The 20,838-nt window shown below is 37.3% G+C and overlaps 1 protein-coding gene across 5 annotated transcripts in view; it reads right to left on the reverse strand.

Annotated features, from left to right (window-relative positions):
- CADPS2 (calcium dependent secretion activator 2) overlaps window positions 1-20,838 on the reverse strand; it is a 287,443-nt gene that overhangs the window by 185,764 nt on the left and 80,841 nt on the right. For all 5 annotated transcript variants that reach the window (XM_074539967.1, XM_074539966.1, XM_074539969.1 and 2 more), the window contains exon 3: window positions 8,231-8,563. In XM_074539967.1, the coding sequence (XP_074396068.1) occupies window positions 8,231-8,563 (333 nt within the window). The remainder of the gene's footprint in view (window positions 1-8,230; window positions 8,564-20,838) is intronic.

The raw sequence follows: 20,838 nt of genomic DNA on the forward strand, positions 1-20,838 counted from the left end.
AACAAAAAGTTCACTACCAGTGAGCCAGAGAGATACAGAAACAGGGTCATTCTTCTCCTGTGGCTTTTCCATAGGAGCAGCCTCACAGTGGCTGCTGAAGACACCTCAGGATGAAAAATGCTGCAGAGAAACAATTGTTTAAGCAAAACTTTTTTACTTCAAATTGATGAAGACAAAATATAAAATACTAATTTACCATAAGAAGAACAGGTAACTAACTCATGCTAAGGGTCATTAACTTACTCAGCTTGCTCACAGGGATTCATTCAAATGCACATATAAGCTAGCAGTCAGACACATTCATAAACTTAATCATCAGTCTGGAAATGTGGCTGTAAAAATGATTTGTTTTGTATTCACCTACCTGAAGACACAGAATCTCTCTTTAAAAAAGATTTTAAAATAAATTAATAATACAACAACCTTTGGTAGAAAAGATTTATTTTTATTCCTTAATACTAAAGTAGACAAATTTTATTCTTATCTGGTAATATAAAACATGATGAGTCAAATGCATGGGTGATTTTAATGTAAGTGCAAGTTAAATGCTGGATATATTTGGCTTTGAGTGTTCAGGCAAGCTTAACTCCCTTGGATCTAGAACTCAAGCAACTGTCAAAACACCATTAATTACTTCATTAAAGCTCCAAAAGAGTATTTAGGGGAAGAAACACAGGCAAGGTAAAATTAAAAGCTCAGAGGATCTCCCTTTCTAAAGCCCAGAACAACTTCCTTATTTCATTGTGCTAACACAGCCATTCCACTGCTGTTCCTTCACTCACTGAATGCCAAAGGCAGTCTTAGAAAACAAAGCAGCTTGAAAGAAAGATCTGCAGCCAAAGTCCCAGTGCCCATGATTTCCATCCTCAGAGGAGGCATAAGACTGAGCAGGGTAGATGGGTGACGGATTCTCAGCTTCTCTCTGCTGATCCCAGTCAGGCCTCTCATGGCAACAGAGGTGATGCACAGAACAGGCCTACCAGGATGCCAACTAGTAAATCCACCAGTGTATGAGTGTTGATAGTCTACTAGAGACCCTAAATGTCCAAACCCCTCACACAGATGCAAAACAGAAGCCACATATGCATAAAGAACTCTATGATAGAAAAATCCACATGTAAATTTCATCTTAAAATTAAAAGTGCAAAATTATCCTTCAGAGTTTTTTCTTAATGCTTATACTGGATAAAGCTTTGAATAGTTTTATGGCTTTCAGAAGATCCACTTGTTTTTCTTTTAAATGTGTATGTCAAAGCCAATTTTCCTTGTGCAATAGCTGCATAAGGATACTGCAATACCTCAAGTACTGAAAAATGTATTAATGCTGCCAACATACCATTTCTCCCTGGTGTTTTCTCAGTATTGCTTTAGCTACAAACAAAAATAATTCAAAGTATTTAATGATGTAGCTTGCATGGCTTCTAAACATTGTTCAGAGTCAGATACTTAAGCATGGTAAAAAGGTAACTTGCTTTCTGAGGATGTTTTAATATTCTTTCCATCACTCTTCTCTCATTAGAGTAAATGAGAACAAATCAACAACCTTTGGGCCAATCAGAGACTTTTTTCCCAAAGTAAACTCTGCCATTATAGAAAAAAACATTTGTTTACAGAAGCTAAAACACTCTCTCCAGCCTATTTAAATACCATCACTGCATGCTAACAGAACTGAAGCACCTGGGGTCACAAGACTTCCTTTTTCTTCAGAACTCGTGCTATTAAGTTGAAAATCTAAACTGGCCTCACAAACACTATTCATTTTAGCTCTGAACTTCTCACAAGAGGATTACAGGAATAATCTTGGGAGGAAGACTTGAGGTTGCAGCACTATTTCCCAAGCACTGAAATTTTTTGTCTTGAGTGAGACCTTTCAAAACCTTTTGAATTGAGGTAAAATACCAATGAAAACCATCATTAAGAAAATTTAATTACTGTAATAATTTAATATTAAATAATTTCATATTAAAATCCTATATGCATGTAATCAATAATTACATCTCATCCAAAATCCTGTAGGAAATTACAATTTATTTCTTCATTGAAATACTTGGTTTGAATTATTCTGCTCAAGAATAGACAGTGGCTCATCTTTCTTCCCCAGAAGAGGGTAAAATCAATCAGAAAGCAAATTTTTATTTTTTGGGAAGACACCATGAAGGAAGATATATTCTGGATATATTCTAAGATATATTTACAGGTACTAGAAACTAAAAGCATGTGTGAATAAACCCAAAGTGTGGTTATTTGAATTTTTCTGCTATAAAAGGCATGAAACCGTTTGCAGGTTGACAGACACATGGGACAATTTTAAATTACTAACCTGTTCTGTAAGGAAGGACATCACTATGATCCCATGACAATGTGAAGAAACTTTCTAGACTCACAAAAATCCAGTCAACAATTGAATACTAACTATAACTCTACACCAGCCTCCCACAGTCCCACAAAATCACTGCTTTTCTTCTCCCCAGACATCTCTCATACCACTGAAGTCCTTTCTGCCCCCTGAGAGCCCTGACAGCTTCGACCCTCACTCCTGCCCTGTCTGCATCCACTCTGCACTGTCTGCAAAAATGTCTTTTATCTAGAGAGCGAAAAACCCTGCCCCATGCTGGGGCTGTGCATCAGCTACCCAGCAGTAAACTCTTAGCAGGTAAGGCCTGAAAGCAGCAGATCTCCTGTATAAAGCACATGATGAGAACAAGACTGTGGTGTGGGATTTTTTTTATTAAAGGAAAATAGGAATATCTTGGGCAAGGTAAAAGGACGTTTTGAGCTCTATGGGAAGTTTAAGACATCAGTGGATGTCTTAGCTAACACCTGATGTTACCTTGAAAATATAGCAATGGACCTTGCTAATATTCTTCACAGGTTGCTTTGTTGTGCAAGGTAAAATTGTGCATGAAGTAAGGAATGGCAATCACTGGTGACCATCAAAAATACAGTGGCTTAAAAGAAGCCCTGGTCTGTTATATGATTTCACAGATGTGCCTTTTCTTGTGACTAAAAAACCTGCAGATATATATGTTTATGTGCTCTAGAATATATACAGCCCAAAGCAATCTGTTTTTCCTGTGCCAGGTCTCAACTTAAAGAATTGACAAATCAGTTTAAATTTTGGTCTAAAATCTAAACTGAATCTTAGTACTTGTTTAATTACTCCAAGAAGAAGAAAACCAACACTACACTGAAAATTTCTGTACAAAGATATCATTCTTCTTTGTGCTTCATAAACTCACACTTGTCCTCAAAACTTATAAAGGGTACAAAAGTTTCTACAGAAAATATCCAGAAGCATGAGAAATTCTATAATCTGTGAAATAACTCTACTATTTCCCATCATTTTACCCAGGAAAGGATCAGAACTAAACACATGCAAAAGTCACAAAGTCCTTGCTGCAAATTAAATTGCCCTTAATCTGACTTATTTCCAAAACTACATAATTAACTGGACTTCAGAAAAGTGCTGGGTGAAAGACTGCAATTGTAGCACCATAAGCAGACTTCAGTCAGAAGAAATTCTTGACAGAATCTACTCTTAGAATTAAAAATATTTATTATGGAAGGGACAATATAATCCATTGTTCTCAATATTAGACACATACAAAAAGTAGTATCTTGCAAAAGCTAAACATAATTAAAAATCAGACACAATACAAGGATTTTAAGCAGATAATTGTATCTTGTAGCAAAGCACCATCTAAAGCTATTTCCAAAAGACCTAGTTTGTGGTTGATTACCAAAGATTACCACTAGTTTGTGGCTGATTGTCAAGACTAAAACACTTAGCAAATACTTCTTCTTAAAAACTGTTACATTATACTGAAAGTTATTTATTGCTTGTTAGAAAATAGAATGCGATTTGCATTTGTTTATTATGAACAGTATTGTTCTCTCCTCTGGGCACCCAAGAAGAGAATTTAGATCACACAAAAAAAGGCAACCCTATAAAGGCATTTTCAAAATAAAATAAACTCCTGTGTGGAATTACAATTTACCTGACAAAGAAATTCTGATTCTGATGAAGTGGTGTAATAATGGTCTATGACCACAAATCAGTTTGAGTTTCTTTCGGTTTGACTTACTGCAAAATTATCTTCTACATCAGTGCATAAATAAATTTTTTTTAAAAAGGGAAAAAAGTATCATGTCTGATCTCAGTAAACCAAAGAAATTGAAACAGTTTGGCCAAGCATCTCAAACGCAAGTGAAGGGCTCATTAAGTCCCAGCTAATTAGAAATCATTTCTTTATCATATAACACAGCTGGAGGCAACACAATGTAAATAAAAATCAGGTGAAAGTCCTAACATTTACAAAACTGAACCTTTTAATCACAAGGAGATGTGGGTGGTTAACAGCAGTTGCTGGTCATTCACTAAATTGTGAAGTAGAAAACAAGATCATGGACATCTTCAACATCCTCGTGCAAACATCTTGTTAATGTTCACTCCCTAAGTACAAGCTCAGGCATTTATTGTATGCTACAAAATTGTGAAAAAAAAGGTCTTCTTTGAAAAAAAAAGCATAAAATTCTCATAGCTATGTGAATTCTGCTAGACAGTGTCAGAGAGTTGATCTATCATTATTCACTTTATTTCTGATTAGGTTTTTTGCTAGTTGAATGAACATTGGTGCTCACTGCTATCACACGAGGGATGGAGAACCTAAGCCAGCGTGGATGGGCAGGAACCCACACCCAGCAGAACAGTCTGTGACGGTGTTCACAGGGGTACCAGGATGAGGGAAGAGATGAGGATCTGACTCCATGTTTCAGAAGGCTTGACTTATTTTATGGTATACACTACATTAAAAGTATACTAAAAGGATAGAAGAAAGGATTTCATCAGAAGGCTAGCTGAGAATAGAATAGCAAAGAATGACAACAAAGGTTTGTGGCTCAGCTCTCTGTCTGAGCCAGCTGGGCTGCCATTGGTCATTAATTACAAACATCCAACATGAGCCGATCACAGATCCACCTGTTGCATTCCACAGCAGCTGATAATCAATGTTTACATTTTGTTTCTGAAGCCTCTCAGCTTCTCAGGAGGAAAAATCCTAAGGAAAGGATTTTTCATACAAGATGTCTGCGACAACAGCCTGCTAGGCTGAGACACCAAGATACCAATGGTCCAGGAGTTGAAGGGAATGCTCCATTTAGATCAGGCTGGGGAGCAGAAGCCACAGAAATCCAATAAAAAGTTCTAAATGCTGAGGAAGTCACAAGGAGGAGGCTGGCAGACAATACCTCCTACGGTTATACAGAGCACCCTTGTCTGCTTAGCAACCCTGTAGGAGCAGGATAATTTACTCTTATCATCAACATTGTAAGACATTTTTCTGTTTCCTATTTCCAAATGGCTGGAAGGCATAAAAAAAATAGGGGAAAGAAAAAAGAGTTTTCTGCACAAATTATAACTATACAGATTTGCTTTAAAGGGCAGCTGTTTCTCAGAGCTGGAAAATATAGAGAATTTCATATATCTGATTCTCTGCTAGAAGCACAGGCTAGAAGCCAAACTAATCAAACCTCTATCAAAAATACAATTTTAACATCTATTTGGGCTTGGACTTATCTCACTGCTCCCAGACACTATTGATTATCATTATCTGCATGTCTCTAGTATTCTAAACAGCAGCAGCAAAGGGAAATGAAAGTGAGCATTTCCATACAAAGACAGATAGAGGCTTCTAGGGCAGAATGAAAACTGCTGGTCTGACTGAAAACAGCCTAACTTCATCTCAACTTCTATAAATACACTGTCAAAAGAAAGGAATAAGATACAGCCTAAACTAAAGTATTATTAAAACTATAAAGAGAAATAAGGGATTTCACCCTTAAAGGAGAAAAGGTATTACATTATCAGAGACTGGTTGCTGTCTACGCTGCACTTCTTGGCAAGGTTAGGTATGACTGTTGTCTTTTTCTTTGCAACAGACTTCTCCTCATAACTTTGGTCTATTATGTGCTTGACTGGACCACAGGAACAGGATATGAAAAATGTTGTTGGTAGCAACTCTGTTGGAGTACATAATGGAAGATTTTGCTTTAGCAAAGTAACCTCATCCTTGCCTCAGAAAACTAAAATCTGCAGAAAGCTAGAACCCCAAACAAGGGTATAGTCTTGAAGCCTTTCCCTCTCCATTCTTTCCAGCTTTAGGTACATAAGTGCTCATATATCTGCTCCCAAAGAAGTAGATTTTCATTGCTTCCCATCCTCCAATACTCACACAAATCCAGGGTAAACACTGTGTACTTCAGAGACCTGCACGGGAGACTTTACAGATTTCAGACCTTAAAAGCAGGAAGAGCAAGAGAAATGCCTTCTCTTAATCCCATTGAGTCATCTTTGCACATGTCAGGGTGGTCAATCTTTCTCCCTTCTTACCCACAACAAATTATTTTCTTTAATTTGCAAGTAAAAAACTCAGAAAAGACAACCATTCCACGCTCACAATTCTACCATGTTAGAAGACAGAAATTAGCCACTGGGATGTTTCAGTCTCTCTATGGGTTATGGACCAAGAATTATACAGAAAATTATTGATATTTGCCAAACAGTTTTGGTCCATCACATTTTATACACATATGAACCAAAACAAAGAGGCCTTCAAGTACACAGATACAATAACCTAGTGGATGTATCATCAAAACCACTACTAGACTAAGGGAACAATTTTCTTGTTTAATTGTTCAAAGTTGTGCAGGTCACACTTTTTTGTGTTCCTCTAGCCCAGTGCAGACTAACAGCAGATTTTGACCACCCACCGTAATGTAAAAAGCAAGACTCAGCAATCCCCAGACTTTAGAGGAGAGAGGAATCCATACTGAGTTTCTATGATAAGTAACAAGTTATCTACTTGGCAAAAAATAGTGGGTTTTTTTCACATTTTCAGATGATGGAAAAGGTTGCCCATAAGGTTTGCACAATCCATCCCCATTCTTCGAAGCTTTAAGACCTGCCTGGTAAAGCCCTCAGTAACCCAGTCTGTCCTCATGGCTCACCCTGTTCTGAGCAGAAAGCTGGACTGAATGACCTCTGGAGGACTTATCCAAACTGCCTCCCATGCCTCTACGTTCTATTGTATATAAAACCCTCCCAAAATTAAGCAGAATTATTCCCCTAGATTTCAATGCTTCTTCATTTTATTACCAACTCACATATCCCAGAGGTTTAGTGATTTACCTGAAAATTTAGAGGCAAATGCAAAAAAGAAGGGACCAATAGGAAAAAAAAAGAAGGAATACTTTCTATTTCTTTTAATTCAAAACACTGCTCATAATTTGAGGCAGCAGAAGTGTTACATACTGCAGATGTTTCGATCATAGAACAGATACATGATTTTATGCTACACTAACACATATAATTTGTTCCTATATTAAGATGGTCTATAACTACAAACCCGCCTTCAGCATAATATATGAAAAACATTTTAGCTGTAATCTGGTTGAATATTTCATAGACAGTGTGAGAAGCTGTCTGATCTCAGTTTAAATGCTTCATCTATGCTGTTTGGTTGTGAGACTAGCAAAAATACCTTCTTTTTCTTCAGGTTTTTCCTCCTTAAGTAAATGCTAATTTACACTTCCATCACTATGATCACTGGTTAATAAAATACTTTTACATACCAAATATATTACTGATTAGATAGAGATTATACACATAAATCTAAATATGACTGTTGAATGGACTGTCTTGGCCTCAGTAATTTACAAGAAAAATCATTATCCAACAAAACAACAATGCAGAAATGTGAAAATTAGCTTTGTAGAGGATGCTTAAATAGAAGCACATTTAGCTCTAACACGCAAACCCTCTAGACACTGGATGTCCAACAGGAGCCTGAATCACCTGTCATCTATTTATGGCAGCAAATTTCTTTTAAAGATTAACACACACAGGCTTAGAAATGTATGTGCATGCATATCCAATTTATCAAAGGATATGCAGATGGACAGACCATGGCACATTCCTCAGAATCACTCAAATCATGTGAGCTGTGACACTGTAAAAGGAGACCCCTGTAGCATAAGCACCACATTCTCTGCACACCCTTTATCCCAGTGCTCAGCAGCAATCAGATCATGCAAAGATTCCTTGCTGAGCAGTCTCATCTCCTTGGACTGTACCTATAATTGAATGATTCCGCACACAGAGAGGAAGCACTGGACCAGCTGGCAGAGGGGAGATATTCTGGACACAACAAAAGCAAATGACACCAATACTTACTTGGCAGGCATTATAAATCAACTGGTGTTCCAATTTTTTGATCCCTAGAATCTGTTGAAACATCTCATAAAGCTGTTCCTTGCTCAGAATCAGCTCTGATACAGCACTTAAGGCCATTCTATTTGGCTGTTTGCACAAGTCCTCTTCTCCCCTGTATATGGCATCGTATTTGGCCAGCCAAGAGCTCAACACTGTCTCTTTGCTTAATCCATCGATTTCCGGCAAACTTCGGACTCTCTTCTCTATGTTTTTCTTAAAAACATCTCTAAAGTCACTTGCAGAACATCCTCCACTGTGGACCATTCTTGCAACTCGGTCGCTCTTGAGAAAAACCTTTTAAAGTAAAAGAAGAGAGGAAAAAAAAAGAAACAAAACCAGTTAGGCACGGACCCAAATACAAAACAATCCCTGTGTAAGGGAATACAAGACAGTACTTTGCTCCTACACAAGATGGCTTTATATGAGAAAGTTGTACAGTTTTTTATGTTTGTTGTGGTTTTTTTTACAAGTATTTATGCATAAATTTAGAATAGCTAGACTAGATGAACCTTGGATTAACAGCAGCTAATTTAAAATTTACCCACAATGAGACAGAAATCCAGGAAGAAAAAAGGAAAAAAAACCACCACCAACCAAAATACCCCCAAAAACTAAAGAAACACCACAATCAATATTAACAATTGAGAAGATAGACTCAAAGACAGAGAGCTCTTTCTACTGCCGTAGATACAATACTGGAGATACAGTATGGGATTCTCCATGTAAAATCAGCAATGATCAACATAAAAATGCCCCTCCCACCTACTCATCCTCTAAGATACGACAAATCAAATTAAAACAACAAACCAATTAAATCAGCCCCACATTCTGTAAAAACTTTTCAGTGTTCGAGAACAGTTGTTTTCATCTCTTTTAGAAGGGCCTTGGCAAGGTCAACTTTCCCAGACACTGTATGTGGCCTGCACGTAGCTCATTTATAGTACCAAGTCTCATGAAACTGTTTCTCTACAAGATGCAACGAACAAAAAGCTGACAATGCAGCACAATCACCTGTGTAAACCATGGACGTGTGCCTTGGGCAGGGATTAAACTACATCATGCCACTGGAAGGATAACCCAGGGAGAACCACCTGGATTCTGCAGGAGAGGGAGATGAATCAAGGCCCCCCACTCTGCATGGTTCAGCTGCTTGGGTGCCACACCAACATCCCAAGCACAGCTGAAATGCAAGGAACACATGAGAAACCACAAAGCTGAAACAGAACCATCACCTTTCTGCCTGTCTGCTCTCTCCAATCAGATGTATGAACTGGGAATTAAGCATGCATTTTCAGACAGTCATTACAGTCACCAAGGGCTATGAAATCATGTATGATTTTGTGAATGAAAATGATAGCACAGCAGAGCTCTGACTCCAGGTCATGTTAGAAGATGGTGTACCTAACAACCAACCTAAATCAATCTACTGAGCTTCACTTTCAAAATACAGAAAAGGGGAGTAAGAGAGGAGCTGAAAAGCTGAGCAGAGGAGTACACAGATGCAAACAGATAAAGGAAAATTAATTCTAAAATGTGTCAATGCACATTCTCTTGCAGCATATTTTAAAATGCTGTTACTTATAAAATGTATTTTTCAACAGATATCCTAATCAATATTGCACAGGAATGCTGCAGATTAAACCCAAAAGTATTTGCCCAAAGAGATTATTTTAAAAAAAACTCCATCACCAATATATGCTAATCACGTTATGCTCTATCTGTACTACAATACATTTTCTTTCATGTAAACATGAGCATATAAGGTTAAATTCTTACCCATAATGGGACCTGATGTAGTTACTGTCAATTACTGCTTACATTAATTTCCTCAAAAGGCTACACAAATATTGAATCTCATTTCAAAACAACTAATAGTCAGAAATTCCATTCAGCAATAAAACTTATTCACACAAACAGGTACAAGGATATTAAGTCTTGCCTTCTTTTAACAGTCTGTAATTACAAATTATTCATTCCTCTAACAGCTTCACTGGTAAAAAAAATTACTTCAAACTTATTTCAGCTACTTTGTACTGTTCATCAAAATATTTAATCTCCCATCACATTAGCCTGCCTATCAACAAGAGAAAGCAGATGCAGAAGACAGTGAGAAATTAAGAATATTTATAGACACTTCCCACCCAAAATCTCATATTCATGCAAGATTACACAAACTGATGTATTGCTATTATAACTGGACCAGTCTTGTGAAAACAAAAAAAAAAAAACCCAAACGAAACCAAACAAAAAAACCCACGAAAAATCCACCCCACCAAAAACCACCAGAAAAAACCCTCAAACCCCCCCAAAAACCAAAAAATACTTCCAAAACCAAAAAACCCCAACTCCAAACCTGCAAAATACACACTGTGAGAACATCAGCATATCATTCACCTTGCATTACTTTCCGTCTGTGTTGTTATTCGACAGGATTAATCCTGAATGAAAGGGCTGTAAAGCTGCAAGCAGTTTCCTTGATTTATAAGCCATACTAATTCAAAACTTATTAGTGATTCTTAAGTTGATTTTCCAAGAGAATTTTTTCCATGAAAGACCCATTCCATTGTTTTAACCATTTAACCATGGAAAGGAAGCACTACTGCAACACTTGGTGCACATAACAATCACAAAATAATGGCATGCACACGTTGGACAAAGTAACAGGTATGTGCAAAAAGAAAGTACAATATGCATGTGCCCTTGACTCTAAAATATTCCCTTCTGATGTGTTTTGGGTCACAAACTGTATTTTTATTAAATTTTCAAAAATTATTCTAAGGTAATTATTTCTCAAGATACAATGGATACAGAAGGAAATTACTCAAGATATAAACTCAAGGTGTGAGTGACAGGGTACGAAAAACATGGTTTGCTCTGCAAAGGAATCCACTGGACCTAAAGTTCTTGCAGTATTACTCCTATTTGAGTGGAAATTTACCATTTTTTTCCTGAGGGGGGAAAAAAAAGTAACATCATCTCTAAAATGAAGTACTTGCATTTAAGGTAATTAAAAAGCAATAATAACATTTTAGTAAAACTATTTCATAGTCAAGGATTTATTTGCAACAGAAAACCGTAAGAGAATAGAAATTCTATTAGGATTGTATCAAATGTGTCACAAATTTAAAACACTAAGATAGCATTAAAAAGCTATTAAGTGTCTCATTAATCCTGTTCCTGAAAGACATATGGTGCATTCATGTTGAATGTAAAATTATTTGCTTCAGTTAGACTTCTGAGATTCATCTGCTTGGTTTCAGAGCTTTCAAAGATTATACGAGCAGCACAGTCATACCCATGAGGGAAAATATTTTTATTGATATTTATCTTTAAAGCAAAATGCTAATTAAGTACATTCACTAAATCTCTGGTTTGTACTGCCTTCATTCCTGTATTTCAACTGATCATTAGACTTAGTTCTAATTAAATAATTATTCAAAAACTTACAATGTAAAATGTTATCTCAAGTCTGTCAACACTAGGGGGGAACTGGAGATGAAAACATTAAGAGGTTTGAGTGCAAAATATAAAACATCAGAAAAAGTTACTGTGGGAACGAAAATTTAATTCTGCATGGAACTAGATTTGGCAGATCAGCCACCATCTTTTGGAAATCCAGACATTATTCAGAAATAATCTGAAAGAGTCAAACTTTTTAATGAAGCATTAATTCTGCATGGAACTAGATTTGGCAGATCAGCCACCATCTTTTGGAAATCCAGACATTATTCAGAAATAATCTGAAAGAGTCAAACTTTTTAATGAAGCATTTCTTGTTACTACAAACATTTTTCAGACTTCCTCAAAGACATCCTGGATTGATACTGTTGACAGTCAACAGTTGAATGTCTAGTATCATTACTAGTTTATTGAATCCACAAATCAGCATCAACTGTCCATGTTACCCGCTGCTAACAAAGTATCAAACACTAAAAAGGAATGCTCTATTAACAATTAAAATGCATTCTGGAGAAAACAGATCATTCAAATACAGGTTCCAATGGGCCATTAATATCCAGTTTGAGGAACTTTTCAATTCGTGTTATTCAGTGTCCTCGTAAATACTTCTGGACTGAACCACACCTTCAGTTTCTGATGGATAAAGTTCAACTCATTCAAAGGTGAGATAACATGTATTTAAAAAACCTCAATAACAATTGTAATTTACCGAAGCACTGTTTAAATCCACTTTTTTCCAATCATTGCACATACGCAATTTCATCTAATGCAAATGCCAGTAAAAAACCTTAATTCAAAACAGTCTTTAGCACTAATTACCTTTAAAGTATATTTTTGTTTAAAGATGAAAAATCATTATTAAGCAGCGTCTACAACTTAAGAAAATGTTAGAAATATTATGAAAATAACTGTTTTTCACTTCTAGAACATACTCCTTAAATAACTTTTCTATTTATTAGACATCATACCAAATTTGACTAATTATACAATTGGGCAACACAAACATGATTATCTTATTCTCTACTTTTAAGCCAAGGAAAAAAGAAAATTCAAGCAAATGTAGTAGGATAAGTGGGCCACAGGAATGATTTCTCAACCTCTGAAAACTTCTTGCTCATCAGGCCTCTGTACACCTTCTAGTACTGCAAAAGCACCAACATTCTCCTCCTCTTTAAGCAACGCACCACTTGGAGCTTCATTTGCCATCCTCCACAAGAGCCATTAGAGATTTCTCTTCATTTTTGATGGTCACTTCTGTTCCTGTAGCTTTGAGGAGATCATCTTTTCCCTTTAGACATGTCCTACGTCTTAACAGTCGGGGCTCAATGCATCATCATTCATGAAAGATACTGTGAAAGCCCAAATTACACACTACATCTCTGGGACAGCAAACTGCAAGACACACTAAACACCACCTGAATCAGCTTATTACCTTTCTTCCAATACTTCTTTCAGGCTGCATAACAACTTTTTGCACTTTTGCTAAATTCTGGATGCAAACCCTTGGGCTCCATGCAGACTCCAGCACAGTTAAGGGGTGTGTGATGGGTGCACTCAGCCACACGACCAAACCACCAGCAGCTTGGTACAGGCTCCAGTGGAGGCCATGGCCGGGGCCATAGCTTGGCCAAGAACTCTGCTAGCTCCCATGTGTTCTCGGAAAACCCACAAAGGAGCACTGGTGACCTTGGAACACTGATCAGGTGACTCACGCATGAACAGCAGGTGGCTTTTCCAAGACCCATTTATCAAGGAACAAAGAAGGCGGTGGGTACAAGAAAACTCACAAATACCTCTCCCACTACATGTAATTTCACTAAAAGCCAACATATATATCCTATACATGGAACTGTGTTCCCTGTCTATGACAGATGAAGTGAGTTTTCTTTGAGCTCTCCCAGCTATACAGCCTGGCTGTGATCTTCCCTTGAGCCTCTCAAGGCTGAGACCCTTTACAATAGCAGATCCGTGGTAAGCAAGTGATATTATGCGTAACCTTTTAGTATGATAACTTTGACTTGTGCCCTGGTAGCTTTACTTATGCCTTTGTAGTTTTGAATCACTGTTCAAACAACTCTGCTGCAGAGTAATGTGAACGTTGACATTGAACCTTGTTAAATCACACTTTCACAACACCATATTCAAAATGCTTTTGCTAACACCTTTCACAAGGCTTCTTTAAGAAATCTAAATCACGCATTCGTGACAAGGTGGAATAAAAAACACAGCCACTGCACCCAGGGTCTCAAAATAATAGGTTATCCCGGAGTTCTGATACCTTCCTCCTTCTATTACTTATATGCCATTCTGAATTAGGCATAAAACAATTGTAACAGGAATCTCTGCGCTGATGCAGACCATAGGAAATGCTTCATTACCTACATTTGAGTATTCAAAAGTGGTCGCATCAACTGTTCCAACTGATGCTGCACATTATTTTTTTTAACCTGTGAAAGTACATGATGTCCTTCTAACTAGGACTATTCAGGACTCTGTTGGCCTCCAGAAGCTTGCTAAGGAGCTGCAAGAACTACAGTGTGGCCATTGGGCCAGCACCAGCAATCCAAACACATTCTTTAATGGTCTCCTTCTTCCAAAGACTCCACCAGAGGCTGGCACAATTGTAAGGGTCCTGCTGCACAAGGGCCAAGCACTGCCCTCCTGCAGCAGCACAATGACTGATGATCCAGAGAGGTAACTACCTAGATCTCCAGTGTGCTTATTCAGGGCAATATACTGAAACTGATATTTGGGGCATCCTTAAAACATGCTACTGTTAAAACAGAACCTTTCCATATAACTTAGAAAAAGGACTGTCATGTAAGGCCTAAAGATATTTCTCTTTGGAGATATTTTTTCAGAAGTATGCTATCACCCAGACACAGATACTCAGCTACAGAGAGATACATTTTGTTCTTACGAATGTGTTCTTGTTTTAAAGGAATTTTCTCCTTTAAGCTCACCAGAAGCAAAGCTGGAACTATATTAAGATTAATGGCAACTATGTAATATCAGAAATTGTCAATTAAAAAAAAAAATGAACAGAAGTACCTCTTTGATAAAAACTGAACAAGGGCAAAAAGGACTTTGATGGAAGTCCAAGGAATATTCAAGTCTATGAAAGCTTTTTAGGTTTCTGATATACTTTGCTGATGTGTTTTGTACTCAAGCTCCTGCTGTGCTTTGCACAATTACCATCTTGAGTTTATGACTTACAGAATAATTTTTGGAAAAAGACAGCAATTTTCAGGGCTAAATTGAGCGCTAAAATTTCTCCAAAAGACAATAATTCTTGTTCTGCAAAGTAAAAGGAATTGAAACAAGTTTTTAAATAAAAAACTGGATGTGACACGCATCATCATGTTGTGTTAGAAGCGTTATTTGAGGCAAAACAAAGCATAAGACATTTACTGTGTAATATTAAATAGCCCCAATGCAGCCACTGCAGCAGCTCCTCAGAGTCACTGCTGAGAGATCTCACCACCCTAAAGTCCTTCCTGTTCCACAGGAATAAAAATTATTCCAATTTCAGTCGTTAATGTGAGCAATGTTCTCTGGGACCAGCTCTCACACTGCTCAGTAGTTTCACGCTAGACTGAAACCACACAAGGCAACACATCAGGGGCTGGGGCTTGTTTGATGAAGGCACAAAAACTTCTGACAATTTGGAGAACAGCTTTCCACAGCTATTACATTTTAAGAATAAAGGTTTATTCCTAGTAGCAATTAACATATATAATGTCCAGCACTGTCTGCTGCTATAGCTTGGAGCTGCAGAAGATATGATATTCTCACTGCACTTACAACTGTCTTGAAAGAAAGAAAAAATTATTTTCTTCACACCAAAAATTATTAAGTTGATGTTTAGATTAGTTCAACTAAGCAAATTAGAACAACAAGATCATTTCGGGTCAAAAAGAAATAGTTAATGTAGTAGCATCATACATCCAAGAGTAATATAATTATTTTTATGCTCCTTGAGTAAAATTTCTGCACTGGCTACTGAAATAGCATTTATATCAAAGAAGACATTAGTAGTTATCAATGTAGCATGTTAATAGCTACTTGTAATAACTCTTGGCTGCTGAACATGAGTGGAAATTGAGGTAGTTAATGAGGTTTGCTTAGTATTTTGAAATCAGAAGCACTTTTCACATTTTTAGAAAAAAAATAAATTAGACATTGCTTGCAAGTCTTATTCCTCCCCTCTTCTCTTTCATACCCTAGAAATACCCTCCAGGCACTATTTTGATTTTTTTACAATGAAATGATCAGTTAAAGGATCCTATTTTTAAATCTATGTAAGTTATCAGAACAGAGTCCTCACCTTCAGGTAAAAGCAAAATATTTTAAGAAATCACACCTATAAACTCTAATTACTTCAGAATTTTCATTATTATTTTGTTAATGAAAGTTACTTCTCTTAGAAGTACATTGTACAGTTTTCCTTAATTTTGAGGGGGTGAGAAATCTGAAAAAAAAAATCGTTTTGGCTTACACTGAGGTCATGGGTTTCTGTTTGTTTTCAAAACCTCTTTAAAGTAGCACATTACATTAAGGTAAAAAAGGAAGGAAAATTTAAAGTAGTAAACCATCATCATCCAAAGAGGCCTATCATTCCAAATTTTCCTTTTTATTTTTTTTTTTTTAATATACCTACTACCCTTCCTGAGCACCTTTCTTCTTATTAAGATTAATGGTTCAGAAACCATCACAAGCTGAAATTTTCAGGTGATGTACTTTGCTTTCTTCATCTCTTTCGGGCACAACAGCTGCACACTGAACACTTACCACAGCTTAGCAACCAGCTATCTGTAAAAAAACCCACCAAAACTCAAACTCTTGAAAATTAAAATGTCTGCTACAGTTCCAGGGGTACATGCTTGTAAGCAAACTACACAGCACTGTGCACTGGGATTTTTTTCTTTTCCAGCTTTTTCTAAATGCACAAGCAATTGCCAATGTCTGCCCAAACTGCTGTTCCTGTTGGCAACACATTTCACAGTCATGTGCTGCAATGCTTGTGCCTTGGGCATAAGAACAAACAGAGGTAGAGTGACAATCACCATAAAAAATCCACAAAACTGTTTCACCCAGAAGCAGCGTTTTCTCCTGGGTTAATTTATCAAAGTTAACCAGCTACCCTTTTGAAACAAGCATATTTATCCTCCTTTCACAGCTGATAGCAGCAGCAGTAGTTTTTGCACCGTAGTGAGACACAGTATACACGCTGCTGCCTATGTGAGCACGGCTGTGGGTCACTTCTGCTCAGCCTCCACTCGGAACAGGCACTGTGATCTTGCCTTTAACAGCAGATCCCCTTTTCCCAAGCCCCACTGCTCAGGCTGAAGCATGCTGTAAGAGGGCTACAGCTTGCTCTCCAGTGGGCTGATTCTCCCTGACCACAGCTCCTCCCTTTCGTGACCACTGCAAAGTTCCAGGTTATGAGGATTTCAAAGGCTCCATTTTAGATAGCTTAAAACTGAAACAGGCTGTTAAATTGAATGTGTAACACAGCATGCCTTGGTGATGCCACTGTAAAAAGGCTTACTCTCACCTCACAATTGGTCTCTATTTTCCAGCAAATTCCATAAGGAAGGTGTCCAACCCTGACTATAAGGGAAGAAGACAAAGGATAAAAAAGCTAAAAAAAAAAAAAAAAAGGCAAAAAGAAGAAACTTGAAAAAATAAGACATCAAACAGAAAACATATTTACACAGAAATAATGAGTAGCAAACATAGTCTTGTTAAAAAGGATTAGGAAAAAAACATTTACTTAGCATACTTATCTATTCCAAAATCAACAGATGATGACTAGTTTATACAAAACTACCTCTGGTATGTGCAAACCTGAGAAAAACACACACCTGCTTAAAATCAGTAACTCATATTTTCATTTGGCTTGCTAAGGAACTCCCCAATTCTCTGACTTTTTGGTGTTTAATGAGTGCTGTAAAAAACACAAGAAGCCCCAGCACTTTAACTCTTATGACAGTCCTACCTCTCAGGATACAATGTTTCTAAATATAAAACCCGATTTCTTCCATTAACTGTGAGAAAAATTGAAGTAAATGGGCAAGTACAATAAAGAAGAGAAAATAGTCCTTCACTTCTCTAAATTTTCTTCCGCAGTCACTTGTGGTTCTAGTTTTTATTCCACTTGACTGAAAGTGGAAGTTATGTAAGTGACAGTTTTCATCATTGGTATTGCACTGGGTTCATTTTGTCAGAGATGAAAAGAATTGGCTATTTCACTTCCCTATTACCATTAATATGCTTCTGCATCAACCATTTTCACCTGAGTATAGATTAACAGCTTTTAGTTCAAATGAGCATACTACTATATCTCTATTTTTGACTATAATGCCAAGGACTCTATAGTCAGGCCAGGTCTGCTGAGATCCTTTCAATCCCCATCACCCACCACCACCCCAAATACTTTCATGCAAAATGAGGACACTGTTTCAGAACACGTATTTTTACTGATCAGTGCCACTGTTTCACTTCCAGTTTATATATTCTGCAGCTGAATGCTCAGAAAGGACATGAGCAAATAGAAATTGGGCTGAAGCCACCTGAAATGTTGTCTCATAACATTATTTTTTTTTCTGCTTTAGCAACTGAAGAAGTGCCAGCAAACTGACAACTTAAGCAAACAACCTGCCACTTTCTTTCCCTGTACTAATTCGTTTTAGTGGCTTATATTTTCAGTGGAGTAGGAAGGGCACTGTTGGGTGGGGAGAAAGGTTAAAGCACAGACTTCACTCTGTGGCCTAAGGAAATTGGAAAAGAACTGACACTGCAAATACTGCAAAACTTGGGTACTCACTGGAAAACAAGGACAAGGGTAGACCCTCTAAAGGCTTCCTGATGATGTCCTATCTACCAATATGGCTCCTTTCTCCTATAGTGATCCCCAGGATTAAGGAGTAATAGACACATGGGAAAATGCAGCCACTTTCCATCTAAGGAAAAACTTCTTCTGTACCCCATGAAGGGTGACCTAGTTTTAACAGTATTCTTGAGAATTAGATGAAGTGGCAGAGCAAAAGATCTATGAGAAAGAATTCACAGCTGTGTACTTTGCATCCCAAAACCAAATAGAAAAGGCTGCTTGCACCTTTCACCTCCTGCACGACCCAACAGCTGCTAGGATAGTTTACTACAACTGCTTAAAAAATAATTCCATCATTACTAAAATATGGGAAGTAAGAACCAAGGCTGAAGAGGAGAAAAGAAGGTGGCAACTGCCACAGGTATCTGGAACTACCTGACTGGAGTCAAGTAGATAAAGAGATATAATCTAGAAGATGAAAGGAGTACAAACTGTTCTACTGCCCATGTTTGCCTGTGCAATTCACCCATTTTAGGAACCCTTCCGAATGCTGGGCAAGGGCACACTGCTCCAGAGGACAGCCCAGAGCTCCTCATGCAGGCTCTGCTTTGAAGCCCTCCTAGAGAAAGCTCTCTTGCCACAATGAGGACAGAGAAGCTTGCAAAGAATCACTGTCCAGACTTCTACAAAATATCCCAAAGCAAGTGGTGTGAGCGCCTTCCAGAACTTCTGAACAGTCACAACAGAAGAAGACTTTGAATCATTTGGGGAGAAACAGGATGGAACAACACAGTTGAGTTTAACTGCAGGCTGATGTGATAGATAATACAAGCTTTGTGATGAGAATGTATCTGGTGTTACAAAAACTGCTTCCTTGCTTCTCCCAAAGGACAATCTGTACTTCAAAGTCTTTCTGTTCTAAGAGGAAGATAAGAACAATGGAATGTAAGTGCAAATGCAGGCAGAAACAATGCATCATAAAAATGGGAATGCTTGGGGAATTTTTTTTTATGTCTTTGCACTTAGAATGCATTATTACTTGTGTGGACATTTCTCAACAGCAACACCATCTCATCACTCATTAGAATGCATTTCTTTTTCAGAAAGTTATAAAGGATATTTGGGCTGGCAGACACTAAGCCATGGCATGTCACAGTTAGCTGCTAACTGTAGTCGTACAAATATTTTTATTCCAATACAATTTTCTTAAAAAAACAGCTTTTATCATAAATACATTCTCTCTCTTCATCTTTATTAAGTGTAATCTTTGTGTGTCAAAAAACAAGAATACATTTTCCTTGATTAATTTTTCACAAGGGTGATCAATTCATAGTGTTGGCAGGAAAGTTATAATACACAAAAAGAGCTTCAAAATGCATTCTAAATGTTAAATCCTTCCTTAGATTTAATAATCACCCAGCTGGCTGCACTTCAGAAAGCAATGCTTCAATGGGAAGATTAATGAACAGTTGGTCTGCTGTTTAATCCCTCTAGATTTTAGCATGCAGAATGCAAACTTTTACAAGTTGGACTATTTTTATGCATTCCAATTATATGTCAAGGTCCAAATAGCTTTAATGGTAACTTTGAGGTTTCTTAGTCATAGTTTACTCTCTCTTTAGAGTACTTAAGTTTTAGAAAATATTAATTCACTATAATTCAACATTCTCTAGACCATTTTAAAGATCACCGTTCAAGATATCATCTCACTTCAGAAATCACCTTTGATTTCTTCTTTATTTATTTATAAATAATTTTACACAATCATCAACTATTTTGCCTTGCTAGTAGTTTTCTATGGCAAAGATTGAACTTTATTTTATTTTGTGTTTTAAATTTAACTTAAGACACAAAAAGTAAGTTCTTCTCTACAGCCACACCAGCAAGTTATTGCCTCTTACCTCTAACAGGAACCTGTCAAGTTCCTGCTCCTCCTGACCTCCATACTGCTCAGGTTATGCCTGAAGTCCAAAGGAATGGTAAGGTGAGGTAAGAAAATTTGCACCCAGCCTGGGATGATGGGGAAGACATTGTCCTCATGCCTTTATCCTCCTCCCTCAGCATTTCCACAAACATGCATTTCTCTCCTGGGCTTCCAAGGGAGGTGCTGACAATAGCAGAACAATCTATGATACTTCGTTTGCAATTAATGGAGCAGTCTGCAGTTATTACAATCAATCTTGCCTAGAGGTAACTACACTTATGTACCAAGGGACAAACTCAAGTTATCTACCCACTGAAATTCAAGATCCTACAGAGTTTTGTTGCACAGTTA

This window comes from Zonotrichia albicollis, chromosome 4, assembly GCF_047830755.1.
Source record: "Zonotrichia albicollis isolate bZonAlb1 chromosome 4, bZonAlb1.hap1, whole genome shotgun sequence".
Lineage (NCBI taxonomy): Eukaryota > Metazoa > Chordata > Aves > Passeriformes > Passerellidae > Zonotrichia > Zonotrichia albicollis.